The following is a 24,742-nucleotide window of genomic DNA, read 5'->3' on the forward strand; positions in this document are numbered from 1 at the left end:
TGGAATCCCTCCCTTAATTGTTAATAAGCATCCTCGCCCTCCTGTTGTTGCTGCTGTTGTTAAATATGTAAAAGAAAATAATTAACAACTTGAATGTAGACCTTAGTTTCTTTATTACATTTTACTAAAAACAATTTATTCACCTTTTTCCTGGGTCATAGAGTTTATTTGAACATAGACCTAAGAACACATGGTACTATATGGAGTTAATCCCACAATGGTTGATTTATAAGGATCAATTAATTCTTAATTAATACCAGGAAATCATTTAGCCTGTAGATTCACATTAGACAAGTGCTGAGTCTGCACTGCGAAGGGTCATCCTTCACAACCCCTACTTTCTCATGCCTTGGACATTCTGGTTCAGCCATTAGTCCACTGTGGAACTGGATATAAATCATTCAAGATCCTGAGCTTTAATTTCTTCAAACAGAAAACAGTTGTGTTACAGACATCACAAAGTACTATTAAATATTATTAAATACCCACTATTTCTCTGGATAACCTGCTAGCAGCACTCTTTTCCTGAACAATGAGACTGCATTGGGTTCTTCCATTGCTCTAAAGCTCAGACTTAAGATTTCAGCCATGTCTAAATTTGGTTTTCCTCCTTCCCTATTTCTTGTTTTCTCCCTTTTATCTTGGATTAGATGTTTTCAGTGTGCCTAAGTTTTTGTCCAAGTAGTTGCAAATTATTTTAGAAAGTGTCACTGGGGTTAAATCAGTCAACAAATCATTCAATCAGCAAAATTCATTAAATGTATTTTGAGATGGTCAGCTCAGGCCCTAGAGAAGAGAAAATACCATTGTGAATCTGGCATGGTGCTAATGCAATGCAGAAAAAATGGTATGAGTCCAAATTTTTGACGCAGAAAAACATCTCTTATGGATGTGTGTGTGTGAGTAGTTGACACAATAAAAAATTATAGCACATTATGTAAATGCATATTTAGATCCTTTAAAATGTGCATTATTTACTTGAGAGTCAATAAAGGCTTTTCTCAGGTGGTTACAGTTTATTGCAATGCATCCATCTGTATCCAGGCTGATGTTAATACAATTTTGTGTATTAAAAGGCACTACAAAATTGGCTGCTTCTGGGGTCTAATACTCTTAGTACCTTAGGCCCGGAGCAGCAGAAAGTGTCAGAAACACTCCATTCTGGATGGATCTCACTACTAGTTTAAACTTTAACCAGAGGCCAAACTAGTTTCAAACAACCGCTTGGGCTTTTCACAAAGAATACCAGTAGGATGGGAAGGAAGGAAATTTGATCAGGTTTCTTTGGCTGGAATGGCCCTGCCTACACATTCTGAACAAAGTAGCCACAGTTAAAGAAGCAGAGACCCAGAATTTCCCAAAGCTATAGGCTCAGTTATTTATTGCAAAATGATCATATTACTGGACACTTAAAAACAAGAAAGCAGGTCAGTCAGGTTGGTTTACCTGTTTGCACACCACCCACCTTACCACCCCACACAGTGGCCCCGATTATTTAAAGGACTCTCCTGGTTTTAGCTTGAAAGAGAAAACGTTTAAAATTCAATGTGATTGAGTACATATATTTTTAACTTAAAAAAATTCTTCCGTCTTTAAGGCAGAATTGATTAAGACTGGGGAAGGAGAAGGTCAAGGTCATTACTGTATTATTGTGTATGTTGAGAGACTTTTTGTGGTCCAACAATTGATTCTCGGTCTGAGAGTCCACTATAGGGAAGAGGCTTTATGGACACATTTCTAGCTCGAAGAAGAGAAATATGCTCTTCTGTTTAGCCCTGACATTGCCTTAATTCCTTTATTTCTTGTCCATGAACCACTGCAGACTCTCACGGACTGGACAGAGACTTGGATTCTTTTCATGTTAGCTTTTGCTTTCCGGCACCAGCCCTTAGATCCTAGTCTCTCTTTTATAGGAGGCTCCAAAGATAAGCTTTCAAGAGAGCAGTGCAAACAATAAAATCTAATCCTCCTTCAGGTGCAGCGTGCTCTTAAGACAGCGTTACACACAGCCTTCTTCCCTCACAGAATGAATGACCACTCCCAAGCCCTGGCACTTGCGAAACTTCAGTCTTACTGTTAATTGACACTGTGGCAACAGGTGAGATTCCAAAATGTTTGTTTCGCTCTGTTAGCACCATTAGAAGAAAACTCATCTGTCTTCAGCGGTAGGATGTTTAGACAAAAATAACCATTTCCATAAAGTACAAGGTGGCATTAAGAACTCCTGACTACTCGTATTTAAAAGTAAAGATTTTAATAAGGCAGAGCTCTAAAAGGAGCAGAAAGTGGAAGAAAAAAATGTGCTTTAAAAAAAAAAAGCCTTCTATAAGGGCAAACGGAACCTGAATTGTTTGGGTTGTCAACTACTATGCAGTTTGCTTCTTCAGAAATTCAAAACCACAATATATAACACCATGATAGCCTACCTAGAGCTGAGAAATCTATCTTAATGGTCCATGGCTATAATTTATAAATCATGCATGAGTCAGACCTGCCATTTATGAAAGCCTAGAAGTTTGGAGTTATGGGATTTATTTTAACAGAGACACAAGGAACGAGGAATTGGCAATGGTTTTCAAGCCTTTGGGAGGTGGAACCTTTTCTAAATAACAAACCTGTGATTCAAGCCAAGGTTTGCAAAACATATAGTACACATCTTTAACATCACTGAGAGGCACGCAAAAGAACCTGGGTATGTCAAATAAGAGAAATATATGACATCACATGACTTGCACAACACCAGTATTTTTATATTATTGCTACCAAACAAAGTAACTTGCTGTTACAGTAGATTTCCAAGATAACTGATATATTCTATTCCATTTGAGTTAAGGTAGAGGTTCAGGGTAGAGATCAAATTCCAAAATCTTTTGGTCTGTTTTTAACCAAAAAAAAAATAGAGAGAGGGGTGAGGGGCAGGCCAAGGTCTTTTAAAATTTTAATTTAGATCAATTTTAGCTCTTGAAAGACTTTTCTTGCTCAAATGCCCTGGTTTAGAGTCTAGACCAGGGGTTGGCAAACATTTTCTGTAAAGGCCATAGAGGACACAGTTTAGGCTTTGAAGGCCTCATGGTTTTTGCTGCAATTACTTGACTCTGCCACTAAACGCAGGAGCAGCCATAGATATTACATAAACAAATCAGTGTAGCCATGTTCCAATACAATTTTATTTTAAAAAACAGGAAGAGGGCTAGATTTGACTGGTGGGCCATAGTTTGATGGCCTCTGGTATAGACCCACATAATTCTTGTTCACCCTCCAAACACCTGCAACGCTCTGCTTGTGAGTTGTGCACCAGACAGTCACTGTTCCTTCCACCTCTTCCCTACCAAACTGCACCCTTGCCCCAGCTGGCCTTTCTGCTAGAGCCTCACCTTTTTTGAAGGCTTCCAAAGCAACCTGCTTGCCATCTGTATCTCCACGAACTATCCACTGTCACTCTTTGATTGTCCCTTTTCACCATTATTTAACATGCCTTGTGTATGTGCTGGTTTCCCACATCCATGTGTATACCATGTCAAATTAAACATATGAGTCAGAAAAGTAGTAGATAACCAACAAGGACCTACTGTGTAGCACATGGAACTATATACTCAATATTTTGTAATAACCTATAAGGGAAAAGAATCTGAAAAATATACTTATATATATATAAATTTATATATATATGTGTATATATATGTATAATTGAACCACTGTGCTGTATACCTGAAACTAACAGGACACTGTAAATCAACTATAGTTTAATAAAAAGAAAAGAAAGGAAAGAGAAGAGAAGAAAAGTAGAGTGATATAATATAAGGACCATGGACTTTGGAGTCAGATAAGACATGGATTTAAATTTTAGCTCTATCATTTCCAGCTGTGATTCAAGTTTCTAAGCTTCTCTCAGTTTGCCATCTGTATAATGGGGCTTACACCTCATAGATTTGTTTTGAGGATTCAATGAGACAATGTATATAAGGCATATGGAGCAGCTCCTGAACATACGGTTAAGTGATCATCAATAAACAGCTTCTTTTACTTGTAATACTATTATAGGTAAGGATGGGTATGGGGATGAGAAATGACTAAATTGGAATTTGCTCCTATGTGCTAGGGACCTGTTCAAATCGTAGAATACACAGGGGGAAGGCAACAGTGGAGTAAGAGGCACCTGTTGCCTATCTGTCTCTTGGACAAATGAGTGCATAAATATTGATAAAAGAGTATGAGCTATCAATATGGATATGACATGAGGGTCTTGAAAAAAGTTCCATCAACAACAAAATGCAAAACCAAAGCAACAGAAGCAACCTTCATGTTAAAGTCATAGATTCCATAGAAACAATGACTGTAAAGGCTCTTTTTAGATGAAATACACCTTGAATCCCTACCTTTGCTTAAATCTTAGGCTCTAAGACTTAACCTAGAAACTTAGAACTATGGGGCTATCTCCCTCTAGACTCTATTTTTTACTTAGACCTATAATCCTTAAGTGTCCATCCTGACCTCCCCCTTTACCATGTAGACCCCTGCTACCTAGGTACACTTCTGACCTAATCAGATTCTGAGCATGGCCTCGTCATAGCCTCATACAATGGAGATCTCTACCACTGCCCTTAAATGTCCCACTGTGTTAGTTATTGGGAGTTGCTTATCAGAGAGTCTATATATGTTAACTGCTTAAAAAGTTTTTTAGAAGCTCTGGGGTACTTTTTAGGAAAATTTTCTAGTTAGATAAAGAGACTTGGGTTTTAATTTTGTTGCTGTCTCTACCTGGCTTTAAATGTGGACAACTTCTCTCCTCTGGTTCTTTCATCTGCAAAATGAGGAGTTTGAACTAAACAGTTGCTGAAGCTCATCTAGCTTTAAATTTCAATGAAATTCAGTCTCTGGGATTACATTTACAAATAACAATACAACTGATCCATATGTAACAACACTGAAATCTAAAAAATGTGAAACAAGGGAGCATGTGGGGTTTTAAAAAAATTTTTATTTTAATTTATTTATTTTTGGCTGCGTTGGGTCTTCGTAGCTGCGCACAGGCTTTCTCTAGTTGTGGTGAGCGTGGGCTACTCTTCGTTGCGGTGCGCGGGCTTCTTATTGTGGTGGCTTCTCTTGTTGCAGAGCACGGGCTCTAGGCACACTGGCTTCAGTAGTTGTGGCGCACGGGCTTAGTTGCTCCGCGGCACGTGGGATCTTCCCAGACCAGGGATCGAACCCGTGTCCCCTGCATTGGCAGGTGGATTCTTAACCACTGTGCCACCAGGGAAGTCCCGGGAGTATGTGGTTTTTAAAAGAAATTATTTTTTAAACGTTTCTGGGATATTAGGTTCTAGGGTATATCTGGACTCAGTCTCTAGGAGCCTGTGCCTTTGGGAAGGCTGTGATATCTAGAGTTTTAAAAACCCTGAGGGAATGTGCCAGTTCAAGCTCTGTGAGATAGAGCCCCAGCCTTTGGGTCCTGACAGGACCTCTTCTCTGAATAGATCATACTTGTGCACGAATCCCCTAAGCTGCCATGACGGCTAATGTGCAATGCATTCAAACGCCACAGAACAGCTGTGATTATTGGAGATATGAAGAGTGACTGGTTATTACGCAAAGTTGACAAGACTTCAGTTCCATGAAGGGAACTTGAGCTTCTACGTAATATGCAAGCAATACTGCGAGTCAAGAGATGAATAAAAGAAAAACATTTAAGGAAAAAACCACCACCGTAGATTGGATGATCACAGAGGTTAACAGAAACGGGCAGAGAATGAATTCTCAAATGACCTGTTGGAAGGGCAGTCCCGCAAAAGAGAATTTCAAAAGTAAGCTCCGTGGAGGTTCTCTAGCCTATGCGAGGCCTACCAAGTCCTGGGACCGGCGCTGTTTGGGAGTCTTTGCTGGCTGACATTTAAAATAAAAAAGGCAAAACCAAGCAGATAAACAAACAAACCCCACAACAAACAAAGCTATGATTGATTCACAGCCTTCCCCCCACCTTCCCCCCACTACCCCCACCCAACTGGCAGGTGTACATTGCAGTTCAAGCCCCTGTTTCTGAGCAACATGATACTAAAGCACAGGTTTCAAAGTAGCCTCCTGAATTCACCCTACAGGATTTAGGGATTTATCCTACTGCTGGTAGATTTCTCACAAGGGGAGGAAGTAGGAGAAGAATTGGTCCAGTGTTTGAAGTCAGGGTACCAAAGATTTACCCCAGGCTGGGTATCAACTAGCTCTGTGTCAGCCTCCTATGCACCTTAGTTTCCGCTGCTGCAAAATGGAAATTATATGTCTGAATGGTTTTTAGAGCTCAACTATTTTGGGATTGAAATCATTCACTCCCTATGTGAGTCTAGGAAAAGTTATGTAACTTTTTCAAACCTGCATTTCCTTGTCTGTAAATTGGGTAAAATAGCACTAATTTAAGAGATTTTCCCGAAAATTAGAATTATTTCTAATTCTAGGTGCCTAGTACATAGTGGGCTCACACCTTCAAAATGAATGTGTTGAGAATATATTGTGTGCCAGACAGCGTGCTTGATTCTGGGCTATTTATTATTCTTAGAGTTGTGTTTTTGGGATAAATTCAGATATACGAAAGTAATCAGGATCATGCAGTGCCATGTGGCAACCTGAGATAACTGGGAATCAAGAGTTGAACTGTTCTCAACTGTTTTCATGGCCCTGGAGGTCCCCGGCATGGACTAAGTGTCACTCTTCTAAGACCGGGGTTTGACCTGTGCTCTGTAAGCTCCACCTGCAGCACGAAGTCACTTGGCTGGTAGGAGAGCCAAGCCCACTGCCCAGCACACAGGACAGCTTTGCTCTTATCTCCTGTACTGGACAGCTCTCAGTTTTGGCTGCCCAGCAGTCTTTCACCCTTTCTTCTGGAAACAGAGCTCTAATGTTTCTTTGGGTAACTATCCTTCCCTCCACCTCAGTCTGTCATTAGCCTAGACTTTACCCTCCCCCCAGCTCTGTGGGTGGGCAGGTAACCCAGGCCACACCAATGAGAAACCCCGTTATCTTTTTTTTTTTTTTTAGTGTCCGGGAAGACACCTCTGGGCCAGAGGCACAGGGAGCCCCACTCATGGCACCAGGCCTGGCTGCGGGGCCCCCCAGTATTGCTGTTGCTATGAGGGCGGGGGCCAAGGATTGTCCTGTGGAGCCACTGTTCACTTGCGTGGGGGACCCTTCCTTTCTTCTGGGGTGTGCTCAGCTTCTGCATGTCCTGGATCTTGTCCGGCAGGCCAGAGACGGAGGCCTCAGGGGGTCTGGAACAGTCCACCAGCAGCTCCTTGACCCTGGCAGCTGGGTCTCATCACTCCCCACATCCAGGAGTTCATCCACAGCAATCCCCAGCTCTAGGGTCCTCTCTTCCTGGTAGTTGTAGAGGCCACGGAGCGGCTCCAGGATCCACTCCTCCAGGTTGAGGCGCTTCCGTAGCTCCTCGAGGTCATACTTAGCTGTGACCTTCCCTTGGCACCTTACTGGGCCCTCACCTGCATCCCCGGTGGGGGGGGCTCTGAAAGCAGACACTGCCACTGCCCAGCTTGGGGGCCAGGACCGCCAATGCTGTGCCCCCTGCAGGGCGGCTGTCCACCATGGCAGCTCCCTCCACCCCATTATTTTTTAAACATAAAGATTATTTTAAAAGTGAGCAAATGACCCAAACCAGGCCAATCAGAGCCATAGGCATCCTACTCTAGGGAGTAGGACCGTCCCTAGATCTCTTGTGGAACAGCTGTTCTCTTTCCCTTGGGATTGTTACATTGGTGGGGATTAAGTCTGGAGCTGCTCATATCATCAGTGCTATGATCTGAGGAGATTTAGTCTAAGAATCAAGTTCACACAGAGGACAGCAGAGCTGAGAAAGATAAAGATATAGATTTCTGAAAGTACTGCCTGAGCATCTGGATCCAGCTCTACCTGAACCCGCAAACCCTCTGACTTTTCGGTTACATGAACCAATCCATTATCTCCTTTTGGGGAGACTGGAGGGGTGATTAAGCAATCTGGCTGGGTTCTTTCACTTGTGCGAATATTTCACTTGAAAGGGTGCTTATTAACATGTCTTCTGTTCATTACTGGGTATGCAACAATTCAACAACTCTTATTACGGTATTCAGGAATTTGAGGTTTCAGGAAGATCTAGAGATATCCCTCAGCAATACCAAGGTTTTCTAAATCTGTATTGTATGCCAATAGAAGGGACCCATACAACCTGACACAAATAAATCCAAATCCCCACAATTACTTTAAATACCTGTGCTATATTATCCCTGATAATTCCCCTCTCATGAATCTCATCCGAGCAATAATTATTTGTTCTTCTGTTCTACTAGGCTGCAGGGGCAGGACTGGCTTGTCTGGTTTGCTCATTAGGGCCTAGCACAGTGCTTGGCAGATGATACATTCTCAAAAATTATTTGCTGAATTGACTCTTGTAAAGAACAATGGTGCTTCCCTCCCTTTTTTTTTAAAGATTTTTTTTTGATGTGGACCATTTTTAAAGTCTTTATTGAATTTGTTACAATATTGCTTCTGTTTTATGATTTTTGGTTTTTCGGCCACGAGGCATGGATCTTAGCTCCCTGACCAGGGATCAAACCTGCACCCCTTCCACTGGAAGGCAAAGTCCTAGCCACTGGACCGCCAGGGAAGTCCTGGCGCTTATCCCTTTAGCAAGAGCCATGCCTGAACGAAGACAAGCCAAAGCAGTCTTCACCATGGCTATGGGCTAATCATCATGGAAGGGGGTTCACCTGCCTGATTGGGAAGACCCCCCCCCCCCCGCCCGCCGCGTTCTTCTAACCACACAAGAATAATGGGATGGAGTAACCAGGCTGTCTCACTTCCCTGAGGCCCCATCTCTTCTAGACTATGAGGCTCCTCCCAGTGAACGGAAAAAAACACTCCTTCTGGACCCACAGGAGCAGACAAAAGAGAGAACTGGCGATGGGGAGTGAGGAACGAGGGAAGTGAGAATCCTTTCAAGAGAACCACACAGAAAGACAGCAAAAAATGATATGGGGATGGGGGGAATCTGAGACAGTTAACACTAAAATAAATAAATAAATAAATAAATAAATAAATAAATAAATAAATATATATATATATATATATGTATTTTTTTTTTTTTTTTGGCTGCACTGGGTCTTCATTGCTGTTTTCTCAAGTTGGGGTGAGCAGGGGCTACTCTTCGTTGTAGCACGGGCTTCTCCTTGCGGTGGCTTCTCTTGTTGCAGAGCACGGGCTCCAGGCGCGCAGGGTGGCTTCTCTTGTTGCGGAGCGTGGGCTCTAGGTGCATGGGCTTCAGCAGCTGTGGCACACGGGCTCAGTAGTTGTGGCACACGGGCTTAGTTGCTCCACGGCATGTGGGATCTTCCCGGACCAGGGCTTGAACCCGTGTCCCCTGCATTGGCAGGCGGATTCTTAACCACTGTGCCACCAGGGAAGTCCCTGAGACAGTTAACATTTAGTAACATACTAATAACATATGTGGCCCTTTCCATATGTCATTTCACTTCCTCCTCCTATTAACACCTTAACGTTTTGTACAGGTGGGAAATTAAGAGACCAGCAGAGGATGGGTGACTGGCACAAGCTTATGCAGATCCCAAGTGGCTGGCCAGGATTTGCATTCTATCCTGGCTGACTCTACAGCCCAGGCTCTTTTCACTGCACCCTGCTGCTCCCATTTGAATGATTTTTCAGAGGTCAAATGGCTTATTTCCTTTCATGATATTTGCCTCGTAGGTCCCTTATTACCGTAATACAACCTGGCAACTCTGATGTTCCTCACGTGTGTTTTGTGCATAAGAAGAATGAATTGTTTGGGGTTGGGGGAAGCAACTGCCATTTAATACTAAGAAATATGGCAAATGTAAGTTTACTGTGGAAATACACATTTTAAAAAACATTCCATACACGTGAGCGGTTAAATACGCTAGTTTCAACACTACAAAGGATGCAGCATGAAATGGGTAGCTCTCCGTGACCCTGCAGCTACATTAACAGGACTGTACATTCCCATTTCGAGTATCAGTGCTCACCCCCCTTTGCCTACATGGATGATAAGCTGATACTACATAAACATTGTTAAAGCTACAGTTCCATGCTACAGTAATTCACTTAACTTTAACATGATTTATGGTTCTGTCAATCGGTGAGGTTGAAAACCCTGTGCTGATGCTTAAATGTGAGCTTCATATTTAAAACAGCAAGTGTGTGTGTGTGCGTGTGTGTGTGTGACAGAAGAAAACATTTCATATAGAGAGGAGATACAAGTCCAATATTGACTTTTTATTCTACTCTGAAAAAAGAAAAATAAAGAATGAATCTAAACATGGAATCAACATTATATTAAGCTAAACCAGAAAGACCTGCGAGTTTATCTGATTATGTGATTTATAGTACAAGTGATACCCAGAAGTCTTATCAGTGACATAATTTCAAAGAAACCTTGCTCAGAACCCACGCCTTCGCTGTGGCTGCATGTGTGGATTTGTGGTTGGGGGGCGGGTAGGGGAGTGGAAGAGAGAGAGGGAGGGAGAGATGGAGAGATGGAGAGCAGCTTCTTTTGTCCAGATGAGTTTAAATCTGGGTCCACGTGGTTAATCACCCGGGAGGCACTTTGCCTCTTTAAGAGATAAGGAGCCAATTGGTCTTACTGCTCTAACCTGTCCTCCTTGGGACCACATATTAACAGATTCCACTGCAGAAGAGCTCTCTTTAGAAGTTTGCTGCTGGGATGACAAATTAACCCAGCAGGTGTCCCACACATCTACCTCAGTACAAATTATTAGTGTAATAGAGCTTTTAGTTATGCATTTATCTAGTAATTATTGAACGGTTACACAAAACCAAGCTGAGCAGCCACGGCCTTTTATGAGGCTCGCTCGGTGGGTGGCCTTACAGTTCATTTAGGATACCAGTTCACTTGCAGACAAATTAGCTAAACAGCCTTCTCCTTTAAATATTTTCCGTGTCACAGTGAAACTCTTTACAGTACAGTAAAGGTACAATTTTAATTACATGCTTCCTGACTTTTGTTTAGTTGTAGTTTTGAAACATTTGCTGGCACTGTTTTTTCCTTTGGCTGGGCAGTAATAGTTGGTTGTAAGTATCTGGCTAATGAATTTAATAATTTCCTGAACTGGGACTTAAAGGGCCTTTGCTAAAAAGCTGCTTCTCTTCACCATCCAGTTCCTCCAAAGCCCATCAACAACGTTTCCCATTAGGCTGGACACCAGCACTTGAGCTAACCTTGCCCAGTGTTCACAAGCCCTCTTATTAGTGCTCCTCAAAGGTCGTACTTGTTAGGTCTGTGATGCCTGCATTTGGAAGTCAATTCTGATTGTTAGAAAGACAATGTAATGTCTTCTCAAATGACATACTCCAGTAATAAATAAACACCTTGCATCTGTTGGCAGATTATTTCAGCGCCTTGTTAGCAACAGGTACTTAATTGCTTCTCATTTTCTTGAGATGATTCAATTGCACTAAACCAGGAGAGACAAATTAGATTCAGCTCCACTGAAAGGAGCACCAGCGTGTTCCACAACTAAGAAGTTTTCCTAAGAGGCAAAGAAGTTTGCCAATATGATACGAGAATGCTAAACGAAACTACCGCTTAGGTAGAGGGCCTATGTCAAGGAAGGGTGCCATGGTTACGAGAGTGACGAGGCGCCAGGGACTATTCCTTCTTCAGGATCCTTAGTTTGGGCAGACACATTTCTAATACCATAGAAAATATTCCATAAAAAGGGGATCAAATCATTTTGAGCTCAGCATTTCTCTTAATGCCCATGAAAGTAGAAGTTCTTAATTAAAACCAAGCAAATGTATATCGAGCATTTATTCACCATGCTATGCATCTCCCTAAATGTTGCCCAATACACGCACTCGCATATTGTATTATTATCGCACATGGGGGATGGAAAGAACTCCCCATTATTCCCAAACTTTCTGTTTGCTTTCAATCAAATCCATGTTCTTATTCATTTATTCAACAAATATTTATTGAGTGCTTTCCTAATGCCAGGCACAAGGCTGAGGGATACAGGATATCGGGAGGAAGAATAAAGAATGGTCCCTGTTCTAATGGGCCCTGCCATCTAGTGATAACTGCTGCCTTCCTGTGGTACCTCTCCTTCCTTCCTCCTCTATTATTGTCTATGAGTCTCTGCTCTTCCAACCTTTCCTGGTGACCTGAACTTCCTGGAAGGTTATCTTAATTCTCATAATTCTCCGCAGTGTATTTTTCTTGGCCAAACTGGGAGATGTTAACTTCAGGCCCTCAGATGTTTCATCACGAAGAGCAAGATCCCTGTTTGGGCCACGAGGATCATGGACTTAGAGAGGTTTAGAGAGCATGTAAACGTCTGAACAGAAACTGGCAGGATTCTTTGAAAGCTGCACAATAAATCTTTGGTTTATATGGCTATTGTTTTAATACATCTTGTGCATGTTTTCGGAATCAGGGCAATTTGATTTCTAAACTCCCTTCACGTGTATGTGTGTGTGTGTGTATATATATATATATATATGTATGTATGTATGTTTTGACCCATAAAGAAGTGGGGCTTTAGCCCTGTGCTCACATTTTGTATGTCTGGATTCCTCAGTACTTAGCTAAAGCATGACTGCTGTTGCCTTGCACGCGTACAACTAGGAGGTACTCTGAGAACAGGGGTAAATCACGCTTGTTTGGACTCGCCCAGTGCCGAATGCCATGGTAGTCCTCTATCAGGTTGCCCCCGACCCTGACAGCACCCGGGAGTCCCCATCACAATAATACAACGGCTGGCTTTCTTATCTGCCCTCCACCAGGAAGTAAGCATGCTGAGGCCAGAATCCAAGCTTCTCTTTTTCACTCTATTAAGCAAGTAGCAGAGCACCTTGTACACTGTAAGTGCTTGATAAATACTTGCAGAACGGGTCCCCGTAATGAGAGTCTGCAAGCTAATTTCAATATTCAGAAAAAAAAAAAAAAAGCCAAACTGACCTCCAAAGTTGTCTTTGAAGTGACTCGCACCTACCAGAAACCCTGCGTTTACCAGTAGCAAGGATTCAGGGGCTCATAAAAAATGTCAAGTGATCTGTTTATGGCTGTTATTAAAAAAAAACTCAGTGTGATAACACGGGTAATGTCATGCTTATCGAAAGATCTAAATGGCTATGTCATATTTTTGACTAATAAAAATTGTGAAAACAAACTAATTGTTTAAATAAATGCAGTTGATTTCTGCCAGCGGTAGAGAAAAAGGTAGAAACTGCTGATATGGTGAAAAAGGCACAGCACTGGAGACTAGATTTCTAGTCTTGGCTCTGGCCAGCTCAGATTTCACATTTCTATGAGTAATGGGAACTATGCTGCTGACTGCTAGCCAGCATATTTCTCCCCTATTTACCTACTTATAAAGCCCCAATTTTATACAGAGCAGCAATATGCTCAGCTATAAAACCTAGATTTTTCAGCCTCCCTTGCAGCTAGAGGAGATCGTGTGGCGTAGTTCTGATCATGCTGTGTAACGTTCTGTAAAAGGTGGTAGAATGAGCTGGCGGGGGCACTTTTTGCCCTTGTCGGTTCCCTTCTTTCTGCTTGGAATGCAGATGCATGGAAAGAGGGCAGTGGCCATGCTGTGACCATGAGGTCACAGCATGAGGATGAAAACGACCCATTAAAGCATTGGTAAAAGAAGAAATCTCAGTCCTTGATGGTGCTTTGGTGACACCATGACAGTCCTGAATCATGTATTTGTTTCTATATGAGAAAAATACAACCTGCTTAGTCCGACTTTCAGTTACTTACAGGGAAAGGATTAAATCAGAAGATTCTCAGAGCACTATTCTGAAATTCTATGGCTCTAGATGAAGCTCAATCAGTGCTTATTTGCGATTACTCTCAACTTCTGCCTCCCAACGTGTATAGTGCAGGCCCCTCCCTGCTTCTCAATCCCGAAAGCACAGAGTTGCCTTACCTAGTGCTGAGCATTTAAATTAAGTATCATTCATTATCTTGTTTTTGAAAATAGCAGACTTTAGGCAGAAACGTAAGTTTCAAGAAGACAAACTTTCAAGAAGTTCGAATATATCTCCGATGAGTACTCCAAATAATTATCAAAAAGAGTTAGGCTCTTTTAAATCATCAGGCAAACCTACAACTCTTAAAAAAGGCAAAAGGAAGAAAACGGATTTTTTTCTCCATTATCATGAATAAGATAAATTGTCATGATTAAATACTTTATTATGGTTGAAATTTTAAGTACTGGTAAAAGAAAGTCTTTGAAAGCCCAATCGCTCAGCTTGAAGTACACGGTAATTGTAATAATGTATAACAAAATACAAATGCCCTTACTGAAACTTAATCTCTTCCCCACTCCCTAGGACACTGCATAATTTTTAACCCCTTCACCTAACTTTAACTACATAGGTGGCAAAGTATTACCCCCATGATACAGATGGCCAAACTGAGGCCACAAAGTTAAATGATTTATCAAAGCCATAAAGAAAGCCAATATCAGAGAAGGGATTCACTTTAAGAAACCACATGTCTCTACCTTCACAAGGTAAATAGGAAAGTGATTAGAATAGCATAAACTAAGAAAAAACATAGCTTTTAATAGCAAAGCCTTACTTCATAATCTTGCAAAAGCTTTCTTTGGATGAAAGGCCATCGTTCTTCCTCATCTTTAACATTCCTCATAAAGGAGTACTATATAAACTATTATCCTTTGTCACCCTTTGTTCTTCTGAAGCAATGACAATCTGTCAGTGTCAGGGAGGGGATGAATGTCTCTTGTGTACCTTTATGTGCAACTTGAGTACTTTTTATCCACTCAAGCAATATCTGAGCATTGTGTATGAGACTTAATGAAGATACCCAAAAGCACACATTAGAGATCCTTCCTCTCAGAGGTTTTGCTCTAGAGGAGGGACAAGACATGTACCTTAACTAACAAAGCAAGACCATGTCGGTGGAGGGAATGTGCAGGCGTGAAAGTCTCCCGGAGTCTGTGGAGTGTAAGATGATGGTGGCCTGGGTAGAGCTGAGCAGGTTTCGGGTAGAAGGTGGTACCCAAGCTGGTCTTAGGTTGGGCAATATGTGGACAGGCAAAGGCAGGAGGACAGCCTGAGATTTTCAAACCCTGGATGAAAACGGGTGATTTAATTGTTTGTATGACCTGAGTACATACTCTACTTCCAGGCACTGTGCTATGGACTGCAAATACATGATTTCATCTACTCCTTAGATAATACAATTCTCTTGAGGTTGAGATTAGGATCTTCAATTTATAGATGAGGAGCCCATGGCTCCAAGAAGGAAAGCTATGTGCTAGGTTCTCACAGTTGGTGAAAGTGGTAGAGACAGGATTCAAATACCAGTCCATTCGACCCCCGAAGTTTTGCACTTACCCACTCCCTTCCAGGCTCTATTTTTCTGCCTCAGCTTTACAATCATCAAAGAGAGGTTTCCTTTTTAAAAGGTGGCCACCGAATTTCCAAACATAGATAATTTTTGCAGTGAAAAATGGGGTCATTGTTTTTTCAGGGAGGAGACCTTGCTTTTCTGTAACTGTTAAAATACCACCCTTGGCCTGGGCACTGAGGTACGTTACAAAGCTACTGCTTACTAACTGGTGTTTGTCTAGTCAAGGTAGTCCCCTGAGAAATTTTAAGGAAGGCAGCAGAAGTCTTGCAATCTAGGTGCTATCCAGAGGTGACTATACCATGTAATTCTGAACAAGAGTGTAGTAAACAGCCTCCCCAGTGCCCCAGGATCCTGATAAAGGACACACCTTTCTCTTCTTCCTTTTGAAGTTGGATCATCTGTCAGGATTTTCTAATGATTTATCATTTCAGACTGTGGTAACTCCTTATAATAAAAAGAACATGTGCAGTTGAATTCTCCTTTATGTCCAATGTCTCATTTATTCCACACTGGCTCCCTCGGTCAGACTCTCCTCCTTTAAATCTGGCCTCATCTTCCTAAAATATCAACTCTTACTCCCAGATGTGATGTCATTCCAAGCATTAGCTTTCCAACTAGTTCAGAGAAGAATAACTGGGATTATGATACCTGTAGCAAGTATGTCTTAAATAATAAGCACCTGAATACCAACCTTTAAAAAGGTCTTAGCCCAAGAGTGTCTCATGTTAGTCTATCTCAGTTCTGTGATGCTGACCACAAAGATGCTGCTGAAGTATTTCATCTCAACTACCCCACTTCCCTTCACCAGACCACTAAGTGGGGCAGGATGCAATAAGAATGGGTACCTGAGTAGATTTCCCAGAAAGGAGAACTGAGGATGCTGGGAACCATCTTGAATTCTGGTGAAAAAAAAAGAATCTTTGGAATTCCATAATTCTTAAATTGAGCATCTTTCTCTTTTCCACATAAACAATTTCATGAGTATGAATAGATCAAAACTCACTGTCCTGTAGGCTAAGACGGTCCCCTCTGGTCCAACCCAGTGTAGGTCATTTTAGCAAATGTGATTGTTTAGCATGAAGAAAGCACCCAATCATGGCACCCACAGTAACTGCTAGAATCATTTCAGTAATTTCTAGAACTATGGTTTTAAGGCAAGACACACAGAAGGCATTCAGTATTTATTGAATAAATGATAACATATGCACATTGCTTTGTGCTCCTCAAAGCACCTCTACAAATATTGTTTTATTGTAGTTTCTGTATAAGCATATGAGGTTGGGAGAAAATATTCATTCAGCAGTAGTATTGTTCCCATTTTATTGATGAGGATATTAAAAAATTCAGAAGGTAAGTGGAAAGGGAAAGAGGCAACTTAACCAACTAACCTGAGTGCTGACATTGCTGCTTCCCAATTCTTATCACCCTGCTGCGCCCATGAGTCTTTTCTTTGCTTGGAATGCCCTCCATTCATGTAAGCAATTTTTAAGATTTGACTTCAATGTTATGTACACTTTGAAGTCTCTTTATTTGATATAAAGTGATAAGTAACAGTGCATTCCACATCATCTTCTAAATGCTTATTTTCCTGCACTAGATGATATGCTCTATGAGGACAGAAACCACTGATTTCCCAGTGTCTGTATAGTGACAGGTACTCATTAAATCCTTGTTTAATGGATAAAGGAACCTCCATAGTTCCCTCCTCTGAGGCCCTACAGAACTGTCTGCTTTTCACATTAATTTACCATTTAGAACGTTAACCTGACCATAATAAAGATGAGAAACGCCACATGCCTTATCTCCCTGAGACCAAAAATCTTCTGACTAAAAGGGCTTTGTATTTCTTACTTCGCACCACAGTTTCAATGCTTAAGGAATGTTGACAACGAGGAAAATATCACACTGCCCCATTTAAAGAGACTCATTCTGGGACCACATAATCCCATTCAGATGCAAGGTTTTCAAGTTAGGAAAAAATACATATTTAGCTTCTCTGATTGTACCACACACACTCTCACACACAAGTGAAATAATTAGGGATCTTGAGAAAGTTCCGTCAATGATCACAGGATGTTCAAAGATGGGGCAAGTGAGCATCCATAATTGTGGAGAGAGAAACTGCTTCACACAATAGTCAGAATACTTATTTTCTTCAGTCTGATTTCTGCACGTGTGCATTGGCCAGCCCTCTCAGCTGCCATATTTCCCTGAGATGCACACAGAGTATTCATAAAGGGATTCAGATTTGTGGCACTCACATTGAGATTAATGCAAGAAACATCAGTTTCCCCAGGCATATGTCAAAGTAGACAAGAGACCATAACTTTCTAGGGTGTTTTATGATACCAGCTGGTAGATCACAAACCTACCTAAACGAAAATCTGATGGGAGAAAGCAAACGTGGTTACAATTATTCGTACTCCTACTGTGGGAGTTTCATAAACAAACTAATAAATATTTTCATCTTGCAATAAGATCAAGTTAAGTGATTTGCTGACATTCTCTTGAGGTTTAAAGCTTGTCTTTAATGTGAAATACAAATCATATTTCTTGTGGACACATTTTAATAATAAACTTAAAAGCACACGAGACAAAAATAATGAAAACATTGCAATGAAAACCAGACAAACTATCTACCACTTCAAAAGGAGGGAATGAAGATGGCTCGTCAACACAGTGATTGCAGACAACCTCAATGCAAAATGCCACATATTGAAATCAGATTTCAAGGAAAGGGAATCAGCAGGGGTGAGAGAATGAAAATAAGCTATTGCTTGAAAAGAGGTAATTGACTACACAAAAATAAACTACCTAACACACGCACACAAATACACACACATTCACGTGCATGTGATCCCCTCGTACAATTTGTAGGACAGGCTTGATTTTCCTTTAATTCAAATTATCTCCCACCTCTTTTCAACATCCCATCAGCAAAGAAACAGGTAAGGATCAGGGTTTGATGCCAAACCTCTTGGGTCCCTACAATTCCAAAGCAGCCCCCGAGGATAAGAAATTGGAACACTTGCTGCCTTTAGGACCACTCTGGGGGAGCCTTCATTGTCTCTCATTTTGCTACTCTGGTCTCATGTCTCTCATTTGCTACTCTGGTCCCAAGGTCATGATCTAAGCACAATCAAGGGTGCCTGTGGAGCAGCTCACCTCTGGGTCCTGTAATGACAGGTCGGTGATGCTGTGTGAATGCCGTTCCCAGGGAGGAGGTCTGCGAAGGGGAGGGGCTGCTGAAACCAGACTTCTCCGACTTCTTCAGTGTGGTTGGAGATGGCATTCCTGGCAGGAAGGATGGATTGACAAGCACACTTAAATCACGGAACAACAGTTTATGCAACCTAAAAGATTAAACTTAAAAGAATTTAAAAAAGAAATCTACATGTGAAGGGAAAATTTGTTTTGAATTGGTTTGAGCTTGTCATAGGAACAAACAGGTGACAGAACGGTCCCCTGATATCAGCACAGAGCTGATTTCAACTTACTCTCCCAAATCTCAGTCCATTTGGGGGTTACTGATCTTCTCTAATTATGGAGCACCACTTCCCCAGTGCTTCCTGAAGTTGTTGTCTGAGCCAGTGGCCTTCCGGACCCTTTGTAAAGAAGGTTATAGAAGCATATGAGGACCTCACATGCAATCACCTTATCTTGTCAGTTACTTTACTTTAGTGTCAAGGCACTCTCTCCACATTTTACACAATTTAGCTATTTTAACATTTAAAAAACCCTCATCAATGGTAACTCAGTTGCTCATCCAATGAATAATTTATAATAGAATAAAAAGAAAAGGTAAAAGTTAAAAAATAAAAGTTAAATGGTTAAATAAGGTATAACCAATGCAAATAACACTGTAAAAGAATAATGACAATGGAAAGATATTTAATGACATGAAATAAAGACATGGAAAGCGATTACAAAATAGGATATTATACAATGATGCCATTTTAAAATGTATTTCTATGTACAGAGAAAGAACTGGAAAGAAATATGCATAAACTATAACAGTAGTTCTCTCTGCACGTTGGATTTGAGTGATTTTCACTGCTTCTTTTTGCTTACTTGTTTTTTCTACGATGAATATATTTTATTTTAAGAAAATAAAAGCTTCTTTTTTAAAAGATAGTATTTTTACTATAGTCTAAACTTTTCATAGCATTTCCAGCATAGGAAATGCTTTGGGAAGAAAATAATGGGAAAATGGTCCCTTGTAATTACTGCATCTGTAATGTTCTCGGCAACTACGCTGACACACACAACTAGAGGCATCTATCAGTTTGGTAGGGTGCCAATTAAAACAATGAAAACTTGGATATAAAAATAAAGGAAATGACTCCTAGTCTCCACATCACAGGAAAGATTTGGGCTCTTTTAAATTTGCAGCACAAAATTGGTCTGATTTCATGTTAAAAGAACCAAATCTCATTTTACCTATACATATCTACATGTATTATGTTCTGCCTATGACCAGAGAATTATTTGGGTGAACTGGAAAAATAAGTAATAAAAATAATAATGATATTAGCATGTAAATGTTACCGAGTACTTGCTAAATTCTATGTACTATTCTAAGCACTTTATAGGTATAGATCTGTTTAGAAATTTAGTTAGTTTGTCTAAACATGTCCTTTTTATTTCTAATCACAGATTTCCTTAATGAAATTCTACAAGACAACCTTCAAGTGTGACCACAGATTCTATAAGGAGAGAGACCAGGTCTGCTTTGCCTGCCTCTATTTTCAGGCTATCTAACAAAGAGTCTAGAACATATCAAGTGGCCTGAAAAGATATGTAAACTACCTGTACAGCTCTCGGCTTTATCTGTGGCTTTACTAAGAGATGCCTGGACAGAGCAAAACTTGGGGTATTGACCCTAAGAAAGAAACAAATTGCAAATCGGCAAGCACATTTGCATAGTCAGACATAAGGACAACATGAAGTGGCGTGTGATTTCACACGAGCTAGACAAATCCAGATCAGATCCGTTCTACAGATCAATATGTGTGTGATTTGAATTAGAAACAAGTCACTAAGTGATTTAGCTATATTTGTTTGCTCGCTGAATCAGTAACCAAAGTCATGGCATGCCAATGTCCTAACATTGTTAGGACGAACTGAGATTTTGGATCAACGTTCATTACAAGCAACCTAACCTAAGGTATCATCATGTAATTACATCACAGAAGAGATTTCAAATTAAAAAGTGAAAGGAAAGAAATAAAAAGCTCCCAAATGTAAAGAAATCTCCCAATTCATTCAAAACTCTTCTGTGCAAGGCAATTTTTAGGCTTCCAACCAGTCCACTGATTTAAACTCAGTCAAATGCTTGAATTATGTGTCATGGAACAGAAATAGAATAGAAAATGAAAATGTCAAAACTTTTGAGATGGCAGAATTTTTTTCAGATGATGGAATTGATGATGAAATGCAGTATCTGAACTAATCTTATTAAAGAAAGCAAATGGCTGGACTCAGGGAAAAGTCATTTCTTTGAAATGTTCATGTTTTCCAACCCATGCAATTCTAAATACGTCAGAAATGTTGACATGATTTAAACCCACCACTTAACGCTTTTAAAAGGGGAAGTGGAAGTCAAATATAGACAATTAGCATCAAAATGCTTATCAAGTTAGTAAATGGATTCAAAATGATCAAAATTTAAATCCTCTTTGAAAGGGTTAAAGAGAGAAGAAGTACTTTCTGCATACAAGAAGAACAAGCCAAACTCTGTATAATCTTCTAAATTTATCACGGTCAAGTAATATGAACCCCAAGGCTGTCATGAATCTCAAAATTACTTTGTGTTTTCAATTTTTAAAGACTCACATTGAGCATGATTCCTTATTATTTACTTATATTTTCTCCATATGCATAATGTATGTTTTGGGTAATTTGCTTTGTGTACTTAATTGACCAAATGAAGTTTTAAAATGCTAGTCAACTGCTTTATGTTTAAAGCTAGACAACATTAATCCTGCCTTTTATTTTTGAAATCAAATTTGGTTTCTGTACGTTACTTTGAAAAGAAACTCTTTGTTAAAATTTCTTTTACCAAATAGCTATGCACAACTGTTACACAATTACTGCACAGATTGACTGATTGGCTTTCTCTTAATGAGTCAAAATTTTGATTTAGAACTATTTTTTAGAAGTATCAGATTTTTAAAAAAAGATTATAAAGTAATACTACACGTTTTTCTGGAACAAAGTATTACTTCAAAGTTCCTTTCAATATATAAAAATAAAGAATTATATAGAATTGGAAGCAGAAATTTACCATAATGTTTATTTTCAATGGGACATTCCTGGAGACCTTCAAGATGGCGGAAGAGTAAGACGCGGAGATCACCTTCCTCCCCACAAATACATCAGAAATACATCTACATGTGGAACAACTCCTACAGAACACCTACTGAACACTGGCAGAAGACCTCAGACTTCCCAAAAGGCAAGAAACTCCCCCACATACCTGGGTAGGGCAAAAGAAAAAAAGAAAAAACAGAGACAAAAGAATAGGGACGGGACCTGCACCAGTGGGAGGGCTGTGAAGGAGGAAAAGTTTCCACACACTAGGAAGCCCCTTCACTGGCGGAGATGGGGGGTGGCGGACGGGGGAGCTTCCGAACCACGGAGGAGAGCGCAGCAACAGGGTTGCGGAGTGCAAAGCGGAGAGATTCCCGCACAGAGGATCAGTGCCGACCAGCGCTCACCAGCCCGAGAGGCTTGTCTGCTCACTGGCTGGGACGGGTTGGGGCTGGGAGATGAGGCTCCAGCTTCTTCAGAGGTCAGATCCCAGGGAGAGGACTGGGGTTGGCTGCGTGAACACAGCCTGAAGGGGGCTAGTGCGCCACAGCTAGCCGGGAGGGTGTCCAGGAAAAAGTCTGGACCCGCCTAAGAGGCAAGAGACCATTGTTTCGGGGTACGCAAGGAGAGGGGATTCAGAGTACCACCTAAACGAGATCCAGAGACGGGTGCGAGCCACGGCTATCAGCGCGGACCCTAGAGACGGGCATGGGACGCTAAGGCTGCTGCTGCAGCCACCAAGAAGCCTCTGTGCAAGCACAGGTCACTATACACACCTTCCCTCCCAGGAGCCTGTGCAGCCCGCCACTGCCAGGGTCCCATGATCCAGGCACAACTTCCCCGGCAGAACACACAGTGCGCCTCAGGCTGGTGCAACGTCACGCTGGCCTCTGCCGCCACAGGCTCGCCCCGCATCCGTACCCCTCCCTCCCCCTGGCCTGAGTGAGCCAGAGCCCCCAAATCAGCTGTTCCTTTAACCCCGTCCTTTCTGGGCGAAGAACAGACGCCCTCAGGCAACCTACACGCAGAGGCGAGTCCAAATCCAAAGCTGGACCCTAGGAGCTGTGCGAAAAAGAAGAGAAAGGGAATCTCTCCCAGCAGCCTCAGGAGCAGCAGATTAAAGCTCCTCAATCAACCTGATGTACCCTGCATCTGTGGAATACCTGAAGAGACAACGAATCATCCCAAAATTGAGGCAATGGACTTTGGGAGCAACAGTAGACTTGGGGTTTGCTATCTGCATCTAATTTGTTTCTGGTTTTATGTTTACCTTTGTTTAGAATTTAGAGTTTATTATCATTGGCAGATTTATTGATTTGGTTGCTCTCTTCCTCTTTTTTAATATATATATATATATATATTTTTTTTTCCTTTTTCTCTTTTTGCAAGCATGTATGTACATACTTATTTGTGTGATTTTGTCTGGATAGCTTTGCTTTTACCATTTGCCCTAGGGTTCAAAGTCTGTCAGGATTTTGTTGTTGTTGTTTTTTAGTATAGTTTTAGTGCTTGTTATCATTGGTGGATTTGTTTTCTGGTTCGGTTACTCTCTTCTTTCTTTTTTTTTATTACTTTAAAATTTTTAATAATCATTTTTTATTTTAATAACTATTTTATTTTATTTATTTATTTTTTTCTCCCTTTTCTTCTGAGCCATGTGGCTGACAGGGTCTTGGTGCTCTGGCCAGATGTCAGGCCTCTGCCTCTGAGGTGGGAGAACCGAGTTTAGGACACTGATCCACCAAAGATCTCCCGGCTCCATGTAATATCAAATGGTGAAAGCTCTCCCAGAGGTCTCGATCTCAACACTAAGATCCAGCTCCACTCAATGACCAGCAAGCTACAGTGCTGGACATCCTATGCCAAACAACTAGGAAGACAGGAACAAAACCCACCCATTAGCAGAGAGGCTGCCTAAAATCATAATGAGGTCAAAGACACCCCAAAGGACACCACCAGACATGGTCCTTCCCACAAGAAAGACAAAATCCAGCCTCATCCACCAGAACACAGGCACTAGTCCCCTCCACCAGGAAGCCTACACAACCCACTGAGCCAACCTTAGCCACTGGGGGCAGACACTAAAAACAACGGGAACTATGAACCTGCAGCCTGTGAAAAGGAGACCCCAAACACAGTAAGTTAAGAAAAATGAGAAGACAGAGAAACACACAGCAGATGAAGAAGGAAGGTAAAAACACATCAGACCAAACAAATAAAGAGGAAATAGGCAGTCTACCTGAAAAAGAATTCAGAGCAATGATAGTAAAGATGATCCACAATCTTGGAAATAGAATGGAGAAAATACAAGAAATGTTTAACAAGGACCTAGAAGTACTAAAAAGGAAAGAAAAAAAATGATGAACAACACAGTAAATGAAATTAAAAATTCTCTGGAAAGAATCAATAATAGCAGAATAACTGAGGCAGAAGAACAGATAAGTGACCTGGAAGATAAAATACTGGAAATAACTTCTGCAGAGCAGAATAAAGAAAAAAGAATGAAAAGAATTGAGGACAGTCTCAGAGACCTCTGGGACAACATTAAACGCACTAACATTCGAATTATAGGGGTCCCAGAAGAAGAAGAGAAAAAGAAAGGGACTGAGAAAATATTTGAAGAGATTATAGTTGAAAACATCCCTAATATGGGAAAGGAAATAGTTAATCAAGTCCAGGAAGCACAGAGAGTCCCATACAGGATAAATCCAAGGAGAAACACGCCAAGACACATATTAATCAAACTATCGAAAATAAAACAAAGTGAGGGGATGGAAAAAGATATTCTATGCAAACAGAAATCAAAAGAAAGCTGGAGGGCTTCCCTGGTGGCGCAGTGGTTGAGAGTCCGCCTGCCAATGCAGGGGACATAGGTTTGTGCCCCGGTCCGGGAAGATCCCTCATGCTGCAGAGCGGCTAGGCCCGTGAGCCATGGCCGCTGGGCCTGCGTGTCCGGAGCCTATGCTCCGCAATGGGAGAGGCCACAACAGTAAGAGGCCTGCGTACCACAAAAAA

The 24,742-nt window shown here is 41.2% G+C and overlaps 1 protein-coding gene and 1 pseudogene across 19 annotated transcripts in view; both read right to left on the reverse strand.

The window, feature by feature from the left end:
* Window positions 1–24,742, reverse strand: part of NFIA (nuclear factor I A) — a 390,456-nt gene that overhangs the window by 66,684 nt on the left and 299,030 nt on the right. For 14 of the 19 annotated variants that reach the window (XM_089921805.1, XM_089921781.1, XM_089921773.1 and 11 more), the window contains 2 exons: window positions 18,581–18,709; window positions 16,261–16,314 (listed from right to left, as the gene is read on the reverse strand). In XM_089921805.1, the coding sequence (XP_089777931.1) occupies window positions 16,261–16,314; window positions 18,581–18,709 (183 nt within the window). The remainder of the gene's footprint in view (window positions 1–16,260; window positions 16,315–18,580; window positions 18,710–24,742) is intronic. The other 5 variants (XM_022575823.3, XM_089921789.1, XM_089921810.1 and 2 more) reach the window with 1 other exon arrangement.
* Window positions 6,005–16,250, reverse strand: LOC149750744 (protein phosphatase 1 regulatory subunit 14B pseudogene; annotated as a pseudogene).

Source organism: Delphinapterus leucas, chromosome 1 (assembly GCF_059928025.1).
Source record: "Delphinapterus leucas isolate spDelLeu-1000000601 "Yukka" chromosome 1, BTC_Dleu_Yukka2, whole genome shotgun sequence".
Classification (NCBI taxonomy): Eukaryota; Metazoa; Chordata; class Mammalia; order Artiodactyla; family Monodontidae; genus Delphinapterus; species Delphinapterus leucas.